This window comes from Manis pentadactyla, chromosome 16 (assembly GCF_030020395.1).
Source record: "Manis pentadactyla isolate mManPen7 chromosome 16, mManPen7.hap1, whole genome shotgun sequence".
Classification (NCBI taxonomy): domain Eukaryota; kingdom Metazoa; phylum Chordata; class Mammalia; order Pholidota; family Manidae; genus Manis; species Manis pentadactyla.
Window position 1 is genome coordinate 51,293,635 of NC_080034.1, and position 27,298 is coordinate 51,320,932.

The window sequence follows — 27,298 nt, forward strand, 5'->3', positions numbered from 1 at the left end:
TGAGGAAATGGGTAAACCAGTAGTTGAGGAACTTGGTAATAGCTTTGAGATGAAGGAGACTGGAGGAAGAATAGGCTGTTCTGCAAATATTTGAGGAGCCTACTCCACTTCAGAGCAGAGCTAGCAAACAGGCAGATGCATAAAGTCTGGAACTTACAGAAGAGATCAGGACAGGAAATATAAATCCGAAAGTCAGCATATAGTTGATATTTAAGGCTACGTAGCTGGATATAACTACCCTGTGAGAGAATGCTAAGTTGAGAAAAGAGGGTCAAGAACCAGTGCTCTAGTTTTAGTGTCTGGAAGTGGTAGAGAAGCTAGCAAAGGAAAAGGAGGAAGTAAGAGAAAAACTAGAGGAAACTTGCTCAGGGAATCTCCAGTTGGATCAGATGCTGCCAGGGGATTCAGGAGAGCAGATCATTGCATTTGGCAACATGATTATTGTTGGTGACCTTGATCGTGCAGTGGTGGGGTCAAAAAGCCAAACTGGAGTAAGTTCAAGACTGAATGGGAGGTAAGGGACTAGAGATCTGGAGGAGCTAAATAAATCCTTGAGTAGGCCACAGGAGATGGGATCATGGCTTTCAGCATCACCAGCCTTAGGTGTCCAGCCTTCCAGGTTATATGAAGTTCCAAGCTGAACTCGTGCATTGCCCTCCAGAATCTGTCCCTCTTCCCACATTTTCTGTCACCTTCCTTCCAGTGGTCCAGACCAGAACCCTCATGGTTAAAGTACTTGTCTCCTTCCTCGGCTGTATCCCCATGTCATCAGTTGCTGTGGACAGTAGAGTCTTCCTCATGGCATTTTTCAAGTTGGACTCTTCCTTTCATTGCCATTTTCCGCTTACGTTGTTCTTGCCAGGCACTAATTAGCTCTCCTTGAAAGTCCTGCAGTGGTTCCCTAAGTACTGCCTGCTTTTATTCCCCTCTTGTCAGTACTTCTATCCATCACAGCCAGACTGTTCTGCCTAAAGCACAGCCTGGCTCATGTTATTCTGCTAAAAATAAAACCTGCTCTTTCTAGCCTGGCTCATTTTTTTTAACCTTTCTCCACGACTTTGTCTTCATGCAGCCTGCTGTTCTCGAGTATAACCTGCATCATTCGGCCTCCATGCCTTCAGTTCACAGTTACGTCTTCTTGGCTTGCATGTGCCTCCCTTCTCTATGTCATCTGCATGTCCAAATGCTGATTAGCCCTAACAAATGGCAGAGTCCACCTTAAAAATTAGGAAATTTCAAGGCTTTTGGGGCTCTGCTTTATCAGTTCTTTGAAAGATCCACGATGCTGACTTCTACTCTGAGCCAGTTACTTGTACCACCACTACCTCCCAGGTGGGTTCTTGTGTAGGAATTGTTTACAGGAGTGATTCATCTTACCTCATCTAAAAAGAAGTTTCTTGGAAGTTTTACTGATGTGGTCATGAAACCCTGTAAATAACAGATGCTGAGAAAGAGGGCTCGCTCTGCTGGGCTCTTGTCTTCCTCAGGAGCAGCGTCCCGCTGGTGATGAGGCAGCCAGAGGCTGAATGAAAGGTGAGGGTGATCCCTGCACATGAAAGGCAGCTTTTCTCATCGGGAAATTACTCATTAATAAAATAGATGCTGGATTCTTTGTTAATATGGTTGTTATTTGGGGGTGGGAGTAGAGGAAGAAAAACGTCCATTCAATCACTACTCCAAGTTTCAGCTTTTTAAAACGGAGGCTCCTTTTAGAAATTTTGCTGTTACACATTCTTAAAGAAGGAAAGCTGAAGTGCTCTAAAGATTATAATCATAGAAAAATAGACTTATTAGAATATTGAACTGAGTGTTCTGTCATCTTTTCTACCCATCAGCCTTAGGGAATCGCTAATGAGGGGGCATTGGTGAGAAGTAAATTGAAGGCATCTTTTCAGTATGTCATGTCCTGTTGCCTTTCTGGCCAGCAGTTCAGCTTTCATCCCATTATTGGACTATAAAGTAGGTTTCAGGCATATTTGACTCATACCCAGTTAATCTTTTAGAACTGAAGTTGGACTCTTGGGTGAAGGAAAACACACTTAAAAAAAAAAAGACAGTGTTGAAAATAACATCCTTTGTCCTAGTTAATGAATTGTTGTGCTGGAGCAGTATTATGAGGAGTTGGCATTTTTAGAACAGAGGAGTGAGATGGCCATCTGAGTTAAGCTCTTTTCCTGGGCTATCACAGGAATGCTCTGCATGGTCTCCCAGCAGGCAGCTTGCCAGTCCTCCTTGCCAGCTGTTAATTGTAGTCACTGTTTTGGAACATGAGGGGTATTGTAATTAGTAGTGTGGAATACCCATTTGAGAGTTAAAAATATCTCTAGTTTTAGTAAAACCTGGAGTGCAAATAAAAGATGAATGTCTCATATTCTGAGTGTGATAAATAAACTTAACCTCCTCGAGATTGCTTTTTTACTATTATTGATAATGAGCAAAAAATTTTTCAAAAAATTTTGAAGTGGAACCTGAAAACAACTTGCTTTGACTTCTTTTTTTTGTTTAATGACATGTTTGTTTTATGATTGTTTGTCTGTTCCCTCCCACTGTACATTTCCCCAAGAAACTTTGTGTTTTCAGCATCCTCAGTTGACACTGGCAAAATTAAAAGCCAGAGGTTTACTGGAAGTTTCCTTTTGTGACAGGAAGAGCTACGGACCTTAGTACTTTGATATGTGCATTCCTCATTCATTTAAAGGGAGAAATAACTGCTCCTATTCCAGATGATTTTTAATTAAAGACTTTTAAAGTCTATTATTTAATGTTGATCAGTAGAGGGAAAATTGTTACATGATTTTATAAACCTATTCTTACATATATGAGATGGTTCAAAGCCAGCATTAAAATGCTTTATGTTTTCTTATTTCCATGTTTTCTTGTATTTCTTTTTTCAGTGCTTTAACAGTTTAAGTTTTGGTAGAATATTTTTTGAGTCATTTATAATGTAATTAGCAGAAAAACTGGAAATACTAGCTTGAGGCTAATTGTATTCCCAATTTCAGTAAAGCATATGTGAACATCCAGAAATACGAGACTCTGGGCATTTAAAATTATAAATTTTATTACAATCTAAAAGCGGTTTCCATCGGGAATAGTTTATTTTAAATTTACATTTTCTTTTTTTTTCTGCAGGAAAGAACTTGAGACCTTCAAAGGTAATTTTACATTTGATTCTTCACTTTAGAGTAAATGAGAGCTAATTCATGTCAGATGTTCTCTCGATGATGAAAGAACTCATTCCTTTTTCTTTAAATCAGCCAGTTTGCATCAAAAATGCATTTGCTTAATACTGTTTTTTTGAATTTTATGTATTCACAAGTGTTTTGATATTCTCTTTTAAATGTGACACATAGACCAAGCAAGAGTTTCTACTAATGACCATTATGATATGTGAGGACAGCACAGTGCTAACTTTGAGGTGGTTGGGACCATAGTTTAAGAAGATTCTGGTTTCCATTGTGCAAAGTGGGCCACTTGGAGAGGACCTGGTGCTAGAGACGGACCCCTGCACTTGGTCCAGCAATCACTGGAACCCCTGGGGGTCCTCTAGGGTTGGGTCGTCTGCCACTGTCTGGTCACTTTGGATGAGTCTCTTCCCTCTTCCAGGCTCAGTTTCTCCATCTGTAAAGTTAGACGGTCTGATGAACTATATTCTGAGATACTTAATGTGCCCAAAATTGTTTTTTAATTTTAAGGAACTTTTGAAGGTCTGGCAGTGGAACATATTCTTGGTCATGTTGACCCTTACTGGTCATGGAGAGACATTAGTGAGAAATAAGAAAAACCACAAACTTCTGAGTAGCCCAAAACCCTTCCTTTTTAATTACTCATTAGCAAGAAATCGCTATTGTCAGAGAGACACTTCAGTAACCAGTAAGACTGAATTATTGCTTATTATATTTCACATATGAACTAGTATTGACTTTTAGTTCTACTGAATGATTAAAGATTTTCCAGTGTATTTGCAGTTCAATTGTTTATGTATTATCTGTTTAGATGTTTTCAAAAAAGTGAGTAACCCTCCAGAGAGAAGGTATACAGGCTTATTCCTACTATGACTGTAATTGACTAGACTTGTTTTGGCTGGATTTCTATTTGACTGACTGAAGTTAGATTAAGTTCATCACCAGTTTGTTGAAATTAGTGTTAAATGATCATGTGATATAATGTGTTGTCATGGCTAACATCATTATTAATCAGTTTATGAACCAGTACTCATGTATAATATTTTCCATCAGTGGTTTAAAATAAGATTTGGAATCCTTATAAAATCTTCTTTTAGTCAACCAGCGTTGTCTTATATAACTTAAGAAGAAGAAAAAAGCAATCAAGTTAATATTACAAGACGTACAAGACAGGCAGGAACATAGATTATGCAAAATGTCAACTTTACTTTCATCTCAGTACTGAAGCATTCTCTCTTTTTTTGTATGATGTTATTCACCGAAAAGGATGAGACCAGTAGATGGCAAAAGATTAGGTAGTATTGTGTGTTACTCAATAGAATAATTCAGTTTATGCCAAAATACCTTGACTGTACACATATCCCTAATTATGATAAAACATTTAACAGCACACCCAACCCACCTACCGGCCAATTAAAGCTTTCAAATTTGAACAAACCATAAACTGATTATTACATATTATCTAGTTTTTCTGGTACCAGTATTCATTAAAAATTCTTTCCTCTTGAGTATTTTGCTAATACTTCAAAAGCATGAAAAAGAAATCAGTAAGAAAAATGAATTGTAACTGCCCTTCCAGGACATTAGTGGAGAAAAAGAGAAAAAATATTCTTTCAAACAAACTAACAATTTCAAAGGTTTTGAAAGTTGCATTTCCCTTTGTTTTTCTTATGTATATATTGCAGGAAAACAAAAGATGTGACTTCCTTCAATTGTTTTATTCAACTTACATTGTTTTTGGAAGGTTTTTTCTAAGTTTGTGAAAAACTAACTTTTGGGGACAAAAAACAAAATTAGTAACCCTCAAAGTTAATAAATAACAAAGGTCAGTGTCATCTCCTGAGTTCTGGAGTCTTTGAATTAACCTCATTTCTAACCACTGAGGTTAATGTGAAAGGTTCACCTTTTCATTTGTGCAACATATGGCAAATATCTACATTATTACTGAAACTAGTTATTTATTTTTTTGACTTAAAACGTTGGCAGCAGGATGGTTTTCTGTATTCCCCAAATACTGGCAGCAGGATAGTATTCTATATTTCCAAAGTGCATTCTTTAAAACTTTTTAGTGATAATCACTTGAATATTAGACAATAGAAAAAGGAGGGTAAGATCCTAATTTTTATTTTCAACCGGGAGAGAATTCCGCTATTATAAGCACATGGACAAATTAAGTAAATTTTTCCCAGTCCTTAAAGACATAGGAAGTTGGCCACAAAGAGACATATCTGTTATTTAGGGGTTATTCATCATTTTTCCTGGAAAAAAATGTCTAGAAATACTGTCCCACTGAAAAGAGTGGAGGTGTGGAGACAACTGGATGTCATTCTTGCCTCGTGAGATTCCTGACCCAGCGTGCTTTACATGCAGACTTGTTCTCTCTCCCTCATCTCAGCACCTCACCAAATGAGCCGTCATTTTCCTCGTTCTCTATGAAACATACCGGTGGTCCCTACAGCATGCTACGCTTGTGGCTGGGAGGCTCCTCACCAGTACAACCACATACATTGGTTTCTACTAGTTGAGTTGGATGCTTAGCTAGAGTGCCTTGTGTATGGTCCAGAATCCATTTGTCCTGTACTTGTTGTTGTGATAGGCAGTTTAATTGAGTATCAGATGAAGTGATGAAACCTTAGTGTTAAGGAGAACTGTGTGTAAGAAAACTAAGTTGACTGCTTTGGAAGACTTAATATAGGTAAATAGCTTTAAAAATTTCTGCAAAGGAAATGATTAAGAATTATAAAATATTTGGGAAAAAATAATAACAATTCTGAAAGATTCTGTACACAGTTGTTGCACACATCTCAAATTCCTGCTCTGCTCTTAAAAATAGATAGGATATTTTATTCAGTTCAGTATGGGTGGCTTAAGCAAGAATTTTCAGTCACTGGACCCTAATGCTCAAAGAATTTATGAATAAAAGTATAGTCATATTTTAAAGTAAAGTGTTTATTTATGTTAGATGGATTCCTTCATTGACTGCTTTTTAAAAACCTCAGTGACCAGCATGGGATCCAGTTGTATCATGTAAGAGGATGTCCATTGTAATCTCCTTAACATAAAATTATCCAGCCATGTCAGGAATGTGACTGACAGTGAAAACAGTCCAAGGATTAGGAGTTAATGCTGTGACAGGAGTGGATCATCATGAGAAGGTGTGGAAAAAGGCAGCGGGAGCTGGCCTGACACCGTTTGATCACATTTAAGGCCTAGGTCTGGGAAGGGGAGCCAGTGAAGAGGACGGGGCCAGAGCGGTCAGAGAAACAAGACAAGTTAGTGATAAGGAGCCCGGAACATTAAAAGTGCTTGTTGGTGATGTCAGTGATGCCAGGCAGTTGGGCACAATGGGACAGCCCATTGGATCTGGCAACGCATAGGTGACTGGTGACCTGAAAGAATTATTATTTGTAGAGGGAGAATCCAGACTGCAAGTCTGAAGTGTGTGAGAAGTTAGGAAGTAAAGGTGACATGAGCTCGCTATTCTGTCATGAATGAAAAGAAAAATGAAAAGGTAACTTGAGATAGAATCAGGGTCTAGGTCAGGGGAGAAGGTGAAATTGAGGATGCTGAGGATCCTAGAGAAGCTGGGAAGAAATCATATCCAGATAGGTTATTCTTGAAAGGATCCTGGGACATCTCTTTCCCTGAGAGTTTACTGGAGGAAAAATGGCTGGTAATATGGGAAAAAGTTAGTAGGGAGGAAACAAGTTTTTGAGGATCCATATAAGGAAGACTGAATTTGTAGGGTGAGGCTCTCAGAAATAGGCTTCTAAATAATAACCAAAGCAAATAGGTTTTTAGTTAACGCGGAGTTAGGGATTGAAAGAACATGTAGGATGGATCAACAGAGCTTGGTCAATTTGATGCTAATGAGAGCATAATTGATATGATTGGCCATGAAACGTGGGCTGGAAAGGAGAGGCCTAACTAGACCAGTAATATAAGAAGGTATAAGGGACTTGGGATGGTGTACACCATAAAGGCGAAGAACACCTCAGTGCTTGAGCTGGGTCTTGAAGTTCCAAGAAGGAATTTCAGTTTGAGATCTTAGGGGTGGAGTGATGGTGATGGCTACCTTTAAATTGAAAGAGAAGTCATAAGATTGAAGAGGTCATCCAAACTGGAGACCTCTCAGACCGTTAAGGAGTCCCACTTCTTGGGGCGACTCCTGGGTATGGACTGTGCATGCTGCTGACTTGGCAGCCCTTGGCTTGTTATTAATCTGAATGTGATAATAGATGGTAAACTTGGGTGGCTTAGCTGGTTCAGTTCAAGAGTTAGCCTAACATGTAAGGCAGAACTGGTCAGCTGCCATTTGGCAATGTTTAAGTGATGGAGACTCAGGTTCGATAATATGACTGTCTTCTGTCCTCGAGGAGCTAAAGCACTATGGGAAAGCCTATAGGACGGAAAAGCAAATACGTAATTTTAATACAATGTAAAAAATATTAGAATGAAAATAAACATACAAGGTGGGAATAATGGACTCTCAAGAGAGAAGCAGTGGTACCTGAGCTGGATCTGAAGGATGAGTACTCACCGGTCTGGGAAGGGCAGTAAGGACATTCCAGTAAGAGGAGAGGACAGTTGCAAAGTTGCAGAGATTGATTTCATTCCAAGAATAAAAGTTAAATTTTAACTTCTTGTTCAGCGAGGGAACTACAAACAGTTTGTTACAGCTGAAGCATCTGGTGTGTGGGGTTGAGGTAGTGAGGGATGAAGCTGAGATGTAGGCAGGGAACAAGTGATACACAGCCTTAAATGTCATGTAAAGGAGTTTAGACTTTTTCTTTTGGACCAGAGGCCTTCAAAGAGGGGTGTGAGTATATCATCTTTTTAAATTTCAATTTTTGTGTATGTTATATAATAAACTAGTACAGGAATTCCTGTATATGATATATAAATGATACATAAATTTGGGGTGCATGTTAAAAGTTTTTGCTCATGGGGTATGCATGGTCACACTAGCTTAGAGGTGGTGGTTGTAGCTGATAGAGAAAGGGTAGGAGAACCCAAAGGGTTTTCATTGGGGTGGTAGGATCAGATTTGCATTTTAGAGTAAGTTTTCTGGGATCATATACAAGATGGACTGGAGGAGAGCAAGTCTAGAGTAAGAGATGCTAAGGTGAAATAAAAAGTTCAGGACTGTTGTGAGGAGTCTAGGAAGACTCCTAGAATTCTGGCTAGACATTCAGGTAGATAGTTTTTTCATTTACCAGAGTATGTGTTAAAGGTGAAAGAGCAGCTTTGGGAGGGAATGGCAGTGTATTCTTGTTGTTTCTGGGGGACAGAGGGAGGAGGTAAAAGAATCTGTTTATTAATGACTTCAGGCACATTTCCAATAACCCCAGGAAATTTTCCAAAGACCTTTTTCGTGTCCGATAGATTGAGATGCTTCTTTAAAGTAGTTTTATTGAAATTTGATTTATACACCAGAAGATTCAGTGATTTTTAGTAAACTTGGAGAGTCGTGCAACCACCACCACAATCTGGTTGTGGGACATTTTCACCACCTACAATTCCTTTCTGCCTAATACCTGCTTGTTTCCCAGTCCCACACAGTCATTAATCAGTTTCTGTCTCCATAGATTTGCCTTTTCTGGACATAACCATATAAATGCCACCATACAGTATGTTGTCTCTTTGTGTCTAGATTCTGTCACCTAGTGTTAAATTTTTTGAGGTTCTTTCATGTTGTAGCATATATCAGTAGAATGTTCTTTTTTATTGATGAATTGGTAATACATTGTATGAATGTATTACATTTTATTTGTCCATTCACCAGTTGGTGGACATTTGAATTGCCTCCAGTTTTTGGCTATTAAGAATAATGCTGCTATAAACTTTTATGTGCAGGTCTCTGTGGACATAATATTTTCCTTTCTCTTGGGTGTATAGAATAATAGAATTTCTGGGTCATATAAATTTATATTGAACTTTTTAAGAAACTGCTGGACTGTTGTCCAAAGTCACTATACCATTTTGCATTCCCACCAGCAGTATATGAGGATTGCAGTTTCTCATCCTTATGTCTGTGATCCGTTTTTCTCCCCCATCATCCATTTTGAGTTAATTTTTGTGTTTCTGTGACATAAGCATCTACATTCTCTGTTGTGTTGTTAAAGATTGATGTCCAGCTGTCTCAGAACTATTTTTTAAAGACTGTCTTGCCCTCCTGTTGAGTTGCTTTGGCAGCTTTGAAGGAAAACAATGGCATAAATTTAAAAGTTTATTTCTAAGTTCTCAGTTTTGTTCCTTACTGACTATACCACACTACCTTGATTATTGTGGCTTTGTAATAAGTTTTGAAATGAGGATGTGTAAGTCCTCCAACTTTGTTCTTTTTTTAATCAGTTTGGCTATTTCAGGTCCTTTGTACTTTGGTATAAATTTTAAGATCATTTTGTCAATTTCTTAAAAAAAAATTAAAGTCATGTTGGAATTTTGATTAGGGGTTGTATTGAATTATGTATCAGTTTGGGGAGAATTGCTCTCTTAATACTAAGTCTTCTAATCCATGAACATGGACATGCACTTATTTAGATCTTTGATTTTTCTCAGCGATGTTTTGTATTTTGAATATGGAAGTCTTGCACTTCTTTTGTTAAATGTATCGTGAAGTATTTTGTTGAGTAAATTCTGACTTGAGCACATTGAATTTGAGGTGTCTAGGAGGTATTACAGGTGGAAGTGTCCAGCAAGCCATTGGACCTCAGAGGACAGATCTGCACTAGATTTGGGAGTGGTCAGCCCAGAGAGGGGAACAGAAGCTTTGGGTTTGGATGGTTGCCTGTGGAGAACAGGCAGTTTTTAAAATGATGGCTGTGAATAGAAATCTAGGAAGCTCTCCATTCCCCAGACTGGCATTAGAAGAGAATCTGTTACTTTTAGTGGAGACTGAGAACAATCAGCCACAGAGCCACAGAGGTAAGGGGAAGAGTGTGGTATCACCAGACGGAGAACATTTCAAGGACATGTTAAGAAGCCGTGTCATATCATGGTAAAGAGGGCAAAGTGAAACAGTCTGAGAAGGGTCCTTTAATGTGGCAAAACTAAAAGCTAGTGGGTAACGTTAGTGGGAACATTCCAGCAGCTGGGTGTTGAGTTGTGGGAACCAGGCAGCTGAGGATGAGGGACAGTGACTGTCCTGCCGCAGTCTCCACTGTGACCCCCGGGTGCTTGGTGCTTTGGCAGTTAATAAACATTTGAACGAAGAGGAAGTAGAGGCAGGACTGAGGCTGAAGGAAGGAAAGAAGAGAAGTTAGAGGAGAGGGTTAGGTTTAAAGCGGGACTTTTTTTTTTTTCATTTGTGAGAAACTTGCATACATTTGTATGAAGAGGGAAAAGAGGCTGCAGAGAGGCAGATGAGAGGCTGCAGATTAGTGAGAGGGTCTGACTGAATGAAGCCGGGTTCAGAGCACCCAGCGGAAGTGGAATGTAGAACAAGCTGTTCTGAAGCAGGAAGAGACTGTGGACAAGTGTAGCTGTTGGACTTGTGATGATTTAAGATACTTATTAAAAATACATAGCACTTTACAAGCCACTGTTTAGTGTTGCTGGTTAGAATTTGAAGGAACATTTAGGCTAAAGTTATGTTAAGAATTAAATGGGGGAAATTTAGAGATCCCTTATGTATTATGAAATGAACTATTTTCCTAATTTTTATTGTATTACTTTCAGATTGCAGTTTCTCCTGTCTTTTGATATGTTACTACTGCATCTTTGTGCCTAGATGGCGAATTCACATGGATTTAGTGTATTTTTAGCACTGCCCCCCCATTTTTGAGCAGCATTTGGTATGGCCCCAGATCTTGCACACCAGAGCCCTGAGAGCTTGCATTTGGGTTTTATGAGGCAGTACATTCCGATACGTGTCTGCTTAAGCCATCAGCAGAAAACCAACAGGCTTAATACAGTTTCTTTGGAAAAACCTGCTCCTGGCTTCAGCCTCACTTCCTTTGTTCCACATCCCAGAAGGTGCACATCGGGGGGCTGCCTTGTGACTGAAGGATCCACTTGACCAGCACTGAGCTTCGCTGACTTGTTCCCTTCTCACATCCATGTCATCTCCAGGACTCACCGAAAATAGTCAGAAGAATCCCTGTAGGTGGAACTTCATTTTATGTTTTTCCTTCACTGCTTTTTAACTTTTTTACTTCCATGCTTGGGCACATTACAGTTTTTGCATGGTATGCAGATGATACATTACTAAAAAGCAAAAATTAAATTACAACATGGTTTGAACCTTCAGGCAGTACATTTTAATGAAAGCATTGTTAGTTTCTTTATATTACCCAGCAGTAAAAGTGACTAAATTAATACCAAAAACAAATAAATAAAAATGTTGCATGGAAATCTAGGACTTTCACTTTTATAATATTGTGTCTTATCCATCAGGTGAAATTCACCACATTTCTGTGAGATAGCATTTATGTTAAAAGATAAATGTGTAATACCAGGAAAGTAATGCCAGCTATTAGGATAATGAGTCCAGTTTTTCTGATATAGCTCCATAAAACTAGTTCATCAGCTCTTGCTGCTGTATGTTCATTTTCCAAGAAGCAGTTAATGTAGTTAAATATGTGAGCCATAACTAATAACAGTGTAAAGTTAAAATTCATTCCATGCTACTGTTTGGGTTCAACTAAAATGGCTGATTTTCCAATTGGATTTTGAGAATGTCAGTGCTTCATCCAGATTAAAAAATACAGTTTTCCTAATTATACAAAACTTCAATGCATCCTGTTACCATTTGCCAGAGGCCATGTTTTAGTGAAGTGACATTTGTATAAGTACGTATATACAAAGATACTGAACTTGTGGAGTTTACTGCAAAAAATTATACCTTAAAAATTAATTGGTGGCTTTTTTTTTGGTTGAGTAATTTATTATTCTTTCCATGGAGATAACTGAACAATAATTTTTAATGACTACTGTATTTTTTTGAAACTCCATCTTATACTTTAAGGTGGCACGTCATGCCCTGTCAGATATTGAAGCCCACTGTTTTCAAAGGTAAAAGACTGAAAGAAGTACATGCGTCCCTAATCTCTTACTCAGTTTTCGTTTTCCTGTTTCTGAGGTCACCAGTTAGAATAAGATTAAAGGGCTGCTTCCTTCCTTTTCTCCCCCCTCCTGTCTGCCTGGTGTACGGCATAGCAGAGCCCTAAGGCTCCTTAAGCTTAGACAGACAGATTAGCTGAAGCAAAATGACAGCTCAGGAATTAGTTATGAAATTGGAGCATTAATGGAATGAAATTCTGAGTTGAAGTATTACCACATTCTTGTTCATTATTTGCTAAGTGCTCAGGAGTACATTGCTAATAATGGAGCAAGTGAGAACTTCAGTGTTTATTTTTAAAGTATTTATTTAACAGGAAATGTATAACAAACGGCAGTCTCTTCTTTGCTCAGTCATGCTATCTTAACATAGCAGTTCTATGAGTAAAGATTTGGATATGGGTATGATCTGGCATTAAATTAAAATTTTTAAAATTATTCATTGAAGAAATTACTCCCTGAAAATCTTGATCTGTTGGTGAATACTGGCAAGATTTTTTTAAAGCATCTGCTCCTCCTTTTTTTACATGTCAATATGTGTAAGTGTATATTCATTTCTAAAAACCTGGTTTATGTTATGTAATTTGAAGAGTTTAAATAAAGTTAGTATCTATGTCCTATCATACAGAAATATTTATATCCTGTCAATTTTGGTTCTAAGACAGTTTATGTTTAAGACCTAGTTGATTATTTTAATACCTTGTCACAGGGAATCATACTGTGGCCTGACCTAGAGCCCTTGAAGATGCTGCTTTCTATTGACGGGAACTGGAATTCTAACAGTGTGTTTGGGTGTTAGGCTGCACAAAAGTAGAGCCTTGACATGAGGGTTGTGATGCTTAAATATTACCCTTCTGTGATTTCTTACAAGGATTATACACCACTATTGTGTAATCAATAATTATGTCAGTAGGTATTTTAGAAATGTAGTGGGACTTTCTGTTGTACATCATATGTGTCTGTTATCATCAATAAGTATAGTGTTCTGTTTCATTACTTTTTTGCTGTATCATGGTATGAACCTGACAGTAGAAACTATACCTTTCAGAAAACTAAATTCCAATACCACAAAAAGGAGAGTTCTATGAAAATTTTACCTATCAGGCTCAAAAAGCCTATTGAATTCATATGGAGCTTCCTGATTTTGTCTCAGTTTTTTTGGATGTTTGTGCTGGAAAATAAGCTATGGGATCTCGTAGCTCTGCTGACTAAACAGTTTTGGGCACTGAGGGAGTCTCCACCTTCTTGGTAGACTGATAGCTGCCCAGTGATTTTTATAGACTTCCAGGGCAAGAGAGAAGTCAAGTGGCCAACTGAGCCCTAAGCTCTCTTCTGTACTGAACATTCCTGTGGCTCTCCTTGCAGAGGCATGCCCACACCATAAACAAAAGCATATGAAATTTGGGTGCTCTGACTGTGGGTTGAGGAATAAAAAAGTGCTTTCCCTAGGATAAAGGAAATAATTGGAACAGTATTGGAGTATTTAATTCACTTTTCTGTTTTTCTGAAGGATTAACTTAAGTATTTATATCAGGCAACAAAGATTCCCATAGGATGCTTGCTGATTGGCTGGCTATTCACTTGCCAGTCTACAGTTTTGAAAACTTATGAAGGATGTAGTGGTACATAAGATGGAATTTAACAGTCAGAAACTTACTATGTGAGGATGACTCATCAGTTGTAGCTATGTTTATTTTAAACTGAAAGTAAAAATATTTGTAATGAGAAATATTTAAAAAGATCAAAAACTAAATATCATTTGAATATACAAACTTGCCACCAGAATTTATTTTCACTAAGTACTTTTAATGTGGTACAGAATACCAATTGGGCATATGAGTACATCCTGTTATTTCTATTTAGATTATAGTAAAGAAAAGAAGGAAACTTCCTGTGCCCTAGTATGTAGCTATGCGCTTTGCCTATCACGGTTAGTGTCATAGTATCGCACCCAGTCTCACAGTAACCTTGTGAGATGAGAAATTGAGACCCATGGAGGTCAGACACGCCAGCCAGTGAGTGAGGAACTGAGCAGATTTTAGACCCGGGAGCAGCTTCCCTCAGAGGGATCTGTGCTTTTCCACTTCCCCACAGTGGTTCCTGAGGTTGCTTCCATTCCTGAAAAGTGGACAATGAGGCTGGTACATAGTAAGGGTATCAGATTGTCCTATTCAGTACAGGTACTTTTCTCAGCTATTGATTTGCTTTTAATTTTGTTTGCCTTTTCTTATTACGTTCAGAATTTTAATGTCTGTGTGATTCATATGAATATTTTAAAATTATATCCTCATTGCTTTCATGCCTCAAAGGTTCTCTCTAAATCTAAGAAGTAATTTTAACTTATAATTTTTCTAGGTTTTATTCATGCTTGATTTTTATTTGCTGATTTTACTCTAATTAACCTAGAACTTACTTTGATGTGCAGCATGACGTGAGCGGGTTTTGCTGTATGGGTGGTGAATTGTTTCAGTACTGTGCGATAATCCTTTGCAGTTGTCTACTTCTGTTGGCAGAATTTAATCGGGTAAACTGCCTGCATGGTGCATGGCCCTGCGCCATTGAATGTAGCTGGAGAAAAACTTCCAACCTTCCCTGAGGTCTCACATTAAATTTTGCCCCCAGGTCACTAGAGAGACAGGAGCACTGACTGGTAATCCTATGGGATTCCATGTCTCAACTTTTCTCAAACTGCTACTATCCCATCCTTACTACTCATTCTTAACTGATTTCTTTGGATTTCACTGAGGAACTGGAAGCATCAGAAGAGAACTCCATCCCTGCTGCCTGTGTCTGCTTACCCTGTGCTTTCTCCCTGACCTGAGAGACTCTCCCAGCCTCTGCAGCGCCTTGCCCTTCTGTGGGCTGCATCCTTCTGTTCTCTCCTCCTAACGGACTCGGCCCTGGCAGTTTTCCGTTCCTCATCCTACACCATCAGCCTTTACCTTTCTGCTGAATCATTCCCAGCAATTCTGATTTTTCCCTTACTTCAGGGTTCTTTTTCTTGGTCTCCTTTGCCTCATCGTCCTTCCCACTCCCTCCATCGGAGGTGGTGAAATGCTTCTGGGCTCAATTCTTGGACCTTTCCCTCGCCTTCTGTGGTCCCGTCTGCTCCCAAGGTTTTAGGTACCATCTGGTGCTAGTGACTCCCTGATTAAGCAGCCCCTAGCCTGAGTTCTAGCCTGACCCCTCCCCTGAATTCTTCACTGGTATGTCCAACTCCCTAGTCAGGATCCGCACAGCTGTGCTTACAAGCATCTTAAGCCCAGCATAGCCAGTCCTGATTCTGATCCTCAGGCTTTGCCATTGCATTAAGTGATCTGCCGTTCACCCCAGGGCCAGGCCAAAACCAACAACGAATGGCTGCTTCAGTCCTCTCTTGCTCTCTCACCTCACATTCTGCTCGTTGGTAAATCCGGTCAGCTGTACCTTCAGCTACAGCCCAGCTGTGACCGTTTCTCACGGCCCCCACTGCCTGGTAGCCTGGGCTGCTGCAGGGGCTGCCTCACGGAGTCCCCGCTTCTCCTCTCACCCCAACCGCCAGTCACCTCCGGCTCAGACACTGCTGCCTCCCTATCACATGCTTAGAATGCCACCGAGTCCTCATAGCTCGCAGGATCCTTCGGAACCGGCCCTCTGCTCTCTCCCTGACTGCATCTCCTCCTGCCCTCGTCCCAGGGCCTCCGTCCAGCCCGCACTCCTGACTCTCCCTATACCACCCTTCCTCCAGAAGAGCCTGCTCCTTCTTCCCTATCGCTGTCTCACAGGTCTCCACCTCTTAAATTGTGCAAACTTCCCTCTTCCTTTACCTGGGTTTATTTATGACGTCTATTCTTTTTTGTTTAAAGTGCATCTGGCTCTGCTCTGTCTAGTGTGTCTGGATCAGAAGTGGGCACATACTCTGTTCACTGGGCCAACGAGTGGTACAGTGGCGGCCTGAGTCTCCTTGCTTTCTGGTTTGGACTCCCTTTAACTCTGCCTTCTGGACATTGCCAGACACATCTGCCTAACATTCTGATCTGGCCGGATCGGTGGACCCATAAGTTGCTCCCTGATCCTCATGGCACTGCTTCCTGAACATCGATCATTTGAGCTTCGTGCTCACAATTTTTGTCATATCCATGTACGATCTGAACTGCTTTTAATTTTCTTAAAATCAACTCATTTAAAAAATGTATTTTAATATACACATTCTCTAAATGGAAAACTAGTATCACTTGATAGGAACAAAAATATTTGCAAAAGTAAACATGGAACTATTAAAACTCTACCACCTCCAAGTTATCTTGACTCTAATATTTTAGAAAACGGAGCTACAAGATTAAAGCTCTTTAGCAGAATGGACAAGATTCTCCTTGAAAGCCCATGCCTGCCTGTCCGGCTTTATGGTTCGTTCCTATGTGTCTTGTACCACATGGTCCAGAAAGACTTCACACGTGGTCTTGCTTCAGCTTCTGTTCTGGCTTTTCTGCTTGGACTCCACCTTTTCCCCACCATGCCTTCGTTTGGCTATTACCTACTTACCTCCGAGGACTGCTTAGTTGCCATCTCCTCTAAGAAGCCTTCCTTGATTCCTTGAAAGCAGGTCAGGTGCCCTTTTCCACTCCCATTGCACCCTTAGTTGCCCAGCATCTACTTTGTATTAAATTGTAGTCATCTGTGCCGTGTTTGTTCCTCCATGAGTAGATTCTGAGGCCATTAAGGACAAAGATGCTGTAATATTCATCTGTGTAGGCCTAACACTTAGCCCAGGGCCTGTCTGTAAACAGCATGTGGATATCCCCTTGCTGGGTGAGGCATGAATGCACACAGGAGAGCAAGGCAGGGCTTCGGGCTCACAGCTGCTAAAGTTATAGTGGCTTGTTTTAGAGGTTCCTGAGACATCTTACCCAGTGGGTGTGGGTGAGGAAATGTGGCAGAGCTACAGGAGGCCACCTGTAGCATACCCATAGGAAAGGGGCAGTGGCGGGGCAGGCAAGCTGCATGTCTGTCCTGCTTGGTCCGTTGATGGCCTTACTTCTGCAGAGTGGGGTCCAGGGCCAGAGCAGTATGTCCCAGACAGAAGAATCAGAGCTCCCAGAAGTGGGAGCCAAACAGGGTGGCAAGCATGCAAAAACTCTTCCTGAGTGTGAGAAAGGGGGAAGAGAGCAAACACCCATCTCTGGAGTGAGCTGGGGAGACAAGAGGGGAGGGGAGGGGAGAGGAGAGAGGACACGGAGGATCTAAGAGGAGAGGGTGGTATGAAACAAACCACTTGCTACATGGGTTACAGGGCCAAATAGAAAAATCACCTGTTTTGTGCACTGAAGCTTTTGGATCTGAGTTTTAGGAGTTTCTGCTGTTAGCAGGACCTGAGGATTAAATTTTTTAAATAAAGTACTCCCCTGAGAAGCATGACATGCACCTGTTAGAGGGCTTCCTCAAGAGAATAGGGCTGCTACTGTTTTTTCTGTACTGAAAACTTTAAGGATCTGTTACTTGCTGGGTTTATGCTGAACAGTTTTTTGGAAAGTGTTTTTCTCTTTGATCTATAAGGAGGTTCAATAGGAAAATGTATGTTACACCAAAATCTCTTCTGCCAGCCCATCCCCCAGCCCTGGGAGCCGCTTTTCCTCTCCTTCCTTCCCACAGGCTCTTCTCTAGTGGTGGCAGATTCACTGCTACTTTTGCTAATTCCATCATGTGGGCCTTCGTGGGACTAAATTCCAGAAAGCCAGTTGCAGCTGGAAATCTTACCCTAAAATTAGAGGGAAGTTGTGTGATCTCTTGCCCATGTGAGTGACTCTAGAGAGTTATGGCGTTACTGTAAGGGATGTAGGTTATTTTGTTTTCTTCTGTACTCTTTTGATTCCCTCATACACAGTTGTTTCTGAGATTTCCTTGTCCAGCATCAGTAACCACCTTGGAGGGCTTTGTATTGTGTTATTATACTCTAAAGAATTAGTGTGTGTTGTTCCCTCAGAACTGTGGTAACGTTTATATTACTATACACCTTTTTCCAAATTTAACAGTGGGATAGCCCAAAGAAGTGTTGAAAAGAAAAAAAAGTCTCCATGAAAGTCAGATGAAGATATGCCTTAAAAGGCTGATTTGGTTTGTGTAGAATAAAAAGTGAAAACATGACTTTTCTGGAATGAGACATTTGTGCTAGCTTGGCAATATTATGTGCATTGTATTCAGAGAACATAGAGCAGAAAACTGATTATGTTTACAGAATAAATCTGTTTTCAATTTCCTGTGCAGAAAAATGAGTTACTTTAGCCTCACAGCAGAACGTGTTTGACTGGGATCAGGCCCACTCCTCCTTTAGGGTTGTATTGAATGATGTTAGAAAACTTGCTGACATTCCACTTTGATCAAAGGAAATATTAGAGGGTCTTACTATCTACTAATAGACTGGTGTTTTGTCATCCTGGTAATTCCAAAGAAAGACGTCCTCTGAGCAGTTAGACTCTGCACATCTCTCCTCCTCTTCCACTGAGCCTTTTCTGAGCAGTTGGGTGCAACAGCTTTCTGAGGGCGGTACTCTGTGTGCTGGAGGAAGTTTCTTTACGTGTGCATGGGAGAGTGACAATGGATTCACTTCTGATACTTCTTGGTGCAAACATTATGTTCTGAGTGGACTGAAATTAATATATACAGGATGTACAAAATGTACGCATGGTATAGCCCAGTCTTCTCTTTAGGTTGCTGCATCCTTCCCTTTGGAGTGTTGGGTTCAGCCCCAGTTACTCAGTTTTCTCTGAGGCAGCCTCATTTCCCCCAAACAGCCCCCTCATTTCTGAAAGGCTGTTGATTCATTTAGTAAATGCCTGTGTTCACTGTTCTTGCCATCTGCTCTGTCCAGTGCTAGGGACATGGGACATGGGGATGAGTAAGGAGAGCCAACCAGGGCTTGCATCTAGCAGCCGCTGGACCGTCTAGCACACAGTAGGCCCTTATTCAGTGTTTGTGGAAGGGAAGGAGGAAATGAGTCATCCATTTATGCTATCTCTAAAATCTCATAACATTTTTAAATTTGTGACAATGCAGAAAATCTACTTGGGGTTCTGGTTTTATGTAAGTACTCAGATTTTGGAGATGTGGGCGTCTCCAGAGATAAGATCCTTTGAAATACTTAACTGTGGATTTATTGTCTATCTCTTAAAGACATTTAGCAATAGGGGCAGAGACTCACCTATATGTTTTCAAACAGTGCTGAGAATTTGTATTAACTGCATATGGCAGAAGGAAGTGTTTATAGAGCAACCATTTTCTGTTTTTCATTTTTAAGAATTTTCCTGAGTTGACTCTTACAGTGGTTTATATAAGCTTATTAGATTTGACATGCCCCAGAAATTTTATTTATTGGATAAATCAAATTCTTGAGTTTATAAAATGACCTTTGCTTTAGTTTTCTCTTAATATATATCATGTATAAAGAATTTCCTATATGGTGATAAAGGTAGAAAATAACAATGTCTACTTTTGTAAACTAATGTTGACTATTGTAATTTTCCTAATTTTGATATTAAATAAAACTAGTTTGCAAAATAGCTGAGAAAAACATTGTAGGTGAACAGTAACTTCGCTCCTATTTAGGGGATATATAAGACTTAATCCTTAAATCACACATTTTAGGTTAACCCAAGTTTATGTGTGCCCATTGGGCAGGGTAGGAGGTGATTAAGAGTGTGGAATCTGGAGCTAGGAGTACTTGGCTTGGCCACTCTGGGCATGTTATGTAACCTGTCTGAGCCTCAGTTTCCTCTCTGAAAAGTAAAGATGCTAATAGGACTTACATCCTTGAACTTCTGTGATTAACTAAGTTGATAAACGTAAAAGGGTTCACAACAGTGCCTGGCACATTTAATGTGACAGGTAATAATACTTCTTCAGTCTTTTAATATAGATTGACAGTTCCTTGAATACATTTGAAGTTGACTAGCTGAAATCTTTTCTTTGATCAAGTAAGCAAGCAGTTGAAAGAATTATTATGCTTCCCCTCTTCTTTTTGTTACAGAAGTTTTCAAACATGTACAATAATACAGTACACTGACACTCCATGCCCCCGCATCAGCCAGCTTCAGCAGTCAGCACATGGCCAGTCTGTTCATCTCTACCCCTGACTACTCCCACCCCCACTCCATTGTTTTAAAGCAAATTCCATAAGTGATATCATTTCTTCTGTAAATATTTTAATGTGTATCTCAAAAAAATAAGATTTTTAAACATCACAATGCCATTATTATACCTAAAATATTATACTTATAATTCCATAACACCATTAATGTAGCAAGATATTATAACATTAGATTTCTTAGCTTGAGTGAAAGAGATGTTGAGCCATATGTTATATTTCTGTAATACCCAGTTTACTAATGTCTAGTTGACTAGGAGTATGATTTTGATTTTGAATTACTCGTTATGTTCATTTGTTGGGGCAGAAAGCTTTTCCCTACTTCCCTTCTAGGTTCTTTGGTCTATTAATTAAATTGATATAAGACAGGTTAACAGGATTTAATTTTAATACGTAAACAATCTTATTATGTAAAATAAAATTTTATACGTATGGGAGCCCCATAAAAATATGAGACCCAAAGGCAGTCAGGCAGTTGAGGCCTGTGTCCCATCCTGAGCTTAGGAAAGGGACAGGGCCTGGCGCCAGGCCCCCTGTACACGTTCTTTCAGGTAGGTAAGGAAGAGGTAAAAGGCTTTCCTGAGTTAGGGGGCCCTAGATTGCCTTCAGCTCAAAATGGCCCGCATGGCAAAGCAGCACATTTTGAGGTGGCCTTATTCTGCTTCCCTGTAGAATTACCTGATGTTCAATTAACAAACTGTCTTAATTCACATTGAAATGTTATTTTATCAGGACCTTTTGTCCTCTTTAAGTAGAAATTCACAAAAAGCTGAGTATGGTTGGCTTATTTACAGCAGTTCCAGGAAGAAAAAAGTCAGAACCTTGGAAAGGGAGGACCTGACCTACCATCGTAGGCTGCCTTGCTGTACAGCTTCTAGCAGAACGAGGCTGTCCCGGCCCGTCCTAATAGGATCATTCCCCTCAGTACCTGGAAGACTGGGAAAGCACCCAGATCTGCCTGTGGCCATGCCTCTGCCAATGTCAGAGAGTTTGTGCTGTGAGACCTGAGGCACTTACGAGGTTGTCCAAACCGATAAAACAGACCAGGGCCTTCGGTGGTTGCATGTGTGCCACCTGCCTGTGACCGGATCACGCAGGCTTTCCTCACTGAGGAGCTGAAGTCGCTGTAAAGGTGCTGAAGGCGCAGGCAGAGCCAGACAGCAAAATACAGACACAAAGCCTTCCTTGGGTGTAGCTCGGGGGCACGCGTATTCCCAGCCTGGGGCAAGTGAACCTGTGAAGTCAAAATCAGTCAAGGGGAAAGGGTAATAAAAAAAATGGAGAGAGTATTTTTGCAGACTTGCAAACAGAATCAAAATGTCTTAGGGGCCTGCTGGGAAAGGAAAGAAGTTAATTTTTTATCTGCTGTGAAAAGGTGGAATTTCTGGTGTTTTCTAGGAAAGGAAGAAGTAGGCAGGTGCAGAAGTCTGGCATATTGTGGTAGTTTCTTCACTGTCCTTACTCCAGCTGACAAAAATAACATGTGTTCAGGTTCTTTATCTTTCTGTTCTCTTGGGCATCCAGGTTAGGCTAAGGAGCAGCACTATTTCTGATATTTTTATAATTCTTGAAAGGTAGGCTATATATGTCTCACAGCAATTCTATTAATATCCTATTTGTTACTTTAAGTTCCCTTAATGTATCACACTGTGAAATACAGCTAGATGTTTGTTCTTGTATAACAGAAGTAGTAACATCTCTTTCTACTTTAAAATTATTTTAACCTCCATTACTACAAATAATGTTGATATTTTAAATTAATACATTCTAGTTCAGTTTATTTTGTTTCTGCTATGGATATGAATTTACTCTAATTGCAGTGTTACATTAATTCATCCTGTGAGAGTTCACGATGGAAGCATTATAGTTTAATAAAGACTTCTCAGACTAGGACAGACTTAGAACATTTACAAGATGGGGGAAAACAGCCTCAAATTTGACTTTACGCTTAAAAGGGAGGAAGAACTGGGTTGCTATTGGAATTACTCAAAGTTTTGCCAGTATTATGTTAAATAACTGCCTCAGCAGGGCATGGAATAAAATCTGAAACTGCCCTTTTTCTTGTATATCTCTGTTTTCTAGTCAAGACATAACACTGTTGAGGAACTCTTTTATAATGATAATAGTGTGTAAATTGATTTAAGAGCAAGGGATATTTTGGTTAGTAGTCTATTCAGTACATCAAATAAAACGGCCCAAAGAAAATATTTTGCATATCACAATATATTTTTGAATAGAACTGGTTTTTGCAGAAGAGTGATTTAAATCCTTGATTTAAATACTCCATTAAGTCTGATTGAAAATATTAAGTCCGATTTTACGGAGTGTCTTTTGGCAGGATGTGAGTGTGTGTGTGGTGGTGTCGCTTTTTATTTGTGTTAGCTTCTTCTGTATCATTTTCAGAATTTCAGTTTATTCCAAAAGATAATTCTTAGTAAATCAGAAATTAATCTAGTTGGTCCTTAGGTCAGAGTAGATCACAATGCTGAAAGATGGTTTAATGAAAACAAGGGAAAGAGCTGTAGCAGAAAGTCATGTTGTTAGGCAGAAAGACAGGTACAAACAGGATGAAAAGAGGGTGGGGCCCACCAAGAACTTGGGGAGTTGATCAGATAAAACCAGAGAGCCAGAGAGAGGACTCACAGGGTCAGCACTCTTTGCAGTGGGAGTCCATCCCACATGCTCGGAGTCTGGGCTGACCTTGAGAAATTGCTCTAGCTATGCAGGTGAAGGAGGGTAGAGGCATGGGACAAGCATTATGATTAATTTTCCTAAAAATGCTGAGATCTGAGTAGTATAGTGGGAAGAGGAAGGACTTATCTTGAGGCTAAGAGCAGAGTTGGGGGTTATATTCCTAACATCTTTGGTAATCAGCTAACGACTTATCCTAAGGCAGGGCAAGCAGCCTTAATTGATGTGTTCCCAGGGCTTGGAGCCGCCACTATCTTGGAGAAGAGCAAAAAAGTTTGTCCTACAGAATGACCTAGAAGACTGGCTATGGACAATGATACATTGTCTGTCACCAGAGACTGACATCAGGAGGCCATCTGACAAGCTGTAGCTTGGGGCGAGTGTGTTCCCATCCCAGGGCGCGTAAACCAGTACTCACACAAGCCTACAACCCTCCTGACCCTTTACCTTTATCCCATTCTTGAAACTCCTTAAAAGACAGAATTCCTTTTTTGTGTGCATCGCCTCCTCTCTGAAGTTGCCCGCACTTGCCCTTCTTTGAGTGTGTCACTTTCTGTGTCCTATGCCATATAAGTAAGGGAGGGGCTACTCAGAGCTCTGATTTGGGCTTGCAAATTCCTGTTGCCTGGGTGACCCAGACAAAACTGCGGCTATACGATCAAGCTCCTTAGTAGCCAGCCTAAAATCTCCTTTCTTTGCCTTTGAGAAGTTCTCAGTACATAATCTCACTTCATCCAGTGCTCTATGGCTCCCCCAAATCCTGGAGTGGTGGGGACTTAGTTCCCATTCCGTTCAGATTCAAGTGGACACTGGGCACCAGGTGACACTGACTTGAGGAGTTGGCAAGGGATGATGCCCCATGCCAAGCAGCAGTTCAGGGAGCATCCCTTTCCTCCCTCTGTTTTTCTTTCTTCTCTGCTTTATTCGAGTAAACCTGCCTTTTTCTACATTGACTCTAGCCTGCTCCTCTTTTGTAGTGTACTCAAATAAAACTTTCGTTCTGCTTCACTACTGTGTCTCTGCCCTTCAGTTCTTTGTTGCAGTGGGAACAAGAACCTAGAAGAACAAACTTAACCCCCCACATTGTGTTTTCTTTTCAGATTTTTTGTTTTTGAAAAATTACTTGGATTTAAAGTAATTTAGTGTTTTAAAGTATGTAGCATTTTTTGGAAAATGAAAGCAGGCTCTTGGCTTTCTGTTCCTAACTAATTGTTTATTGAAAGCATCAAAGTAAAACCAAACCATTTGCATATTGGTATCTGTAAAGATTTCCAAATAAAAATCAGGTTTCTGAAAAATGAATTAATGCCTTAATTAGTATCTGCTGATTCAGCAAAGATTTGTGCCTGTTCATTAAGAACTGGGAATTCCAAGTTGAAAAATTCTTATCTTCAAGGAGCTGACAGTCTACTAGAAAGAAATAGAAAAATAGATAATTGCTTTGATAAGAGCATATGTAAGTATATTCGGGACAAAAAGGAGTTTCTGAGTTGTGTTCATACTGGTAGGAAAGGCACTTAGAAGACTTTGGGTTAATTATCATTTTATTTTGTAAACCTTGAAAAAAAAGTAAGAGAATCCATTTGTTGATTGCTCACTATGTCCCAGGCCCTTTGCCTGTCAGTAGGTATACATATATATGAGAAGAATATGTGTATACACATGCATGTATGTGTATCTGTACATACATACATTTTCATGCGCATGTGAAGCCATATGTATGGGGGGACAGGGGAGAGACCATGGAATTTGGTCTCAGAAGAGATGGACAGTTTATAAGCATAGCATCCTTATCACAAGGATACGATCAGATTGGTGAAGGGGGTGGAAAGGGCAGGGTCTACCTGAAGTAGTGACTATCACGTCTGAGACTAAAGGATGAGAAAACCAATATGTATAAAGGAGGGAGAAATTCTAGGTGGCAGGACAATGGTGAGGCCGGAGCCCTCGCAGAAGCCAGATCCCGAAGGGCCTTTGGGGAATTAGAGTTTGCATTTCATTTTTGTTGCAATGGAAAGCCAACAAAGGAGTTTAAGTGGAGTTTAGGAGTGTAAGATAAATTCCAATAAATTCTGACAGAAGTAAGCAGGCAGAGAGAGGCAACAAAGGGCCAGGCAGTTTAGTTGAACGCAATCCCTGGGTGATATTCTGCTGGTCTGGGCATTACAGGCCAGGGAAGTCACACCCAGCAGGGCAGGCAGCAAGTTTTTAAAGAAGGCAGGGGGAGGGAGAGCAAAGGTGTACATTGGCACAAGGATTGGCTCATCTAGGGTATGTGGGGGTCTCTTACTTGCCTTTAGCCAGGTACTGGAAAGTTACCACTAATCCTTTAGCTTGGGGGAAGGGCTATCCGATCAGGCTCTGGAATGTTGGCGGAACGGAACCTGTTGGTCTCTTCGCCTCGTTTGGGGAGGCCTGAGCTTGTTCAGCAGGCTCACCCCTTCCCCTGATGCCTTCCGCCTAATATTCCAGCCTTTTGGTCTTAATGGGTGACGACTCGATCTGGCTACTTCCAGTTGACAAGGGGCATCATGGGGAGGGGGGGGTTTAAGGCTGGTTGATGGCCAGAGGCTCAGTCATGAGGGGCGAGTACTCACGCAGCAACAGTTGATTAACTTTTATGTGTGAAATTTCTGCTATGCTGTTGAAGGAACTTGAAAACACATGGGGCGATTAAAAGTAAACTACAAACTGTTATTAAGGGACCTAGCAGAGGCATTAGCCAGGCCATTATGGGAGACTGAAGCTACCCATAAGGGCCGCCTTCAGGTATTCATGTTTTGTGGAGGTCTTTTTGTAATTCTTATAGTTTTTTTACGCTTTGTTCTACAACCCCAGACTCATTGATATAGTAGCAGCATTCTTCCTGCAAGAAAATACAGGTTCCACCCTTTTCTGCACTAAGCAGATCTAAGGCCCACCAATTTTGAAGGGTGACCTGGGCAAGGGAAGTAAGTTGTTGCTGGAGGGAAATAAGGGAGGTTGAGGTTTCTCCCAAGGTTAGGCTCACTCTATTGTCTAATGCTGCCAATTAACTTGCTAGAATTTGAGAGCTCACTAAGCTATGGCCTAACGCTCCTGCCCCTGTGGCGGCCGCGGCCACTGCAGTAACTAGGCTCACTCCCACCAGCACTGGTAGAAAAACCGCCCTCTTCTCTATAGTGTTTTGATATATAGACCATTCGTCTAGTGCCTGTCTTACCTCAGGTTTGCTGTACAATGTTAGTTGGGGCACTAGCATTACCGAAAAGCAGGGTCCTACTGTGGTGCTGTTGATGCATTGGGTAAGCGTGTTGCACCAGAAGAATCCGCCTCCTTGAAGGGAGATTGGAGTGTCTATGGTTACCCGTCATCGGCATTGGCTTCCCATTGACCATTCTGAGATAGTGGAATGCTGGGTCAGGAAGCAGGTTAGTGGGGACGATGGCTCTTCGCGCCGTTTTCTGGTGGCCCTGGACTTATGTCGAGCTTTGGGCTCAAGGCTTGTTTTCCACATCGGTACTTTGCTTAAAGGGAGGCCGCAGTCTTTTTCAGAGTTTACTGGTTGAGCCTGGAAAAAACTAATGGGAACTGAAGCCACCGGGGGGCGTTGGAAGGAGGCGCAGAGGAAACAATTAGACACATTGCTGAGGATATGTGAAGCATTAAGAAACTGCACTGTTTCTCTAATGACTCTGGCCCAGGAAAGTTGTGTTCCTGCTGGTCATAGAGAGTGGGCATAGGGCCCTGACTGAATCCTCTGTTTTAGTGCCTGTTCTGTTTTTAGAATATTACTTGATACCCGTGCCTGGGTGTTTAGGACCCCCGTGAGAGTGGGGTTTACAGTGGTCCACTCTCTTTTGATGTAGATTGTGCCCTGTGGAAAGGCTTGATCGTTTTCATACAGCTTGCCCTGTACTCCTTTTTCCCAGCATTGGTCCCATGGGTCACTAATGGTAATGTATAGTCTATTTTGTATTTTGGTAAACATTTTGTCATTGGTTCCCCTTGTCGTGTCTCTTACTGCATGGACTTTACATGAGTTTGCTTCAGGATGGCATCCTCCATACATGTTGGACTGGAATGTATATGTACTAGAGGTCTGATCATAAGGGAAGCATAGCATCGGGTTTGAGAAAGTATTTAAGATGTCTGTATATACCAGTATTTGGATCGGTGCCTGACAACCCGCACGCAGGCAGTTTTGGGTGCCTACTTCTCGGGCCTCAGTTCTATGAGGAAGGGTTAGTTTAAGCCTGAATTTCCA

The 27,298-nt window shown here is 40.7% G+C and overlaps 1 protein-coding gene across 4 annotated transcripts in view; it reads left to right on the forward strand.

Annotated features, from left to right (window-relative positions):
• The window catches only part of DTNBP1 (dystrobrevin binding protein 1), a 156,652-nt gene that overhangs the window by 78,922 nt on the left and 50,432 nt on the right, over positions 1–27,298 (forward strand). For all 4 annotated transcript variants that reach the window (XM_036890614.2, XM_057493639.1, XM_057493637.1 and 1 more), the window contains one exon: positions 3,133–3,155. In XM_036890614.2, the coding sequence (XP_036746509.1) occupies positions 3,133–3,155 (23 nt within the window). The remainder of the gene's footprint in view (positions 1–3,132; positions 3,156–27,298) is intronic.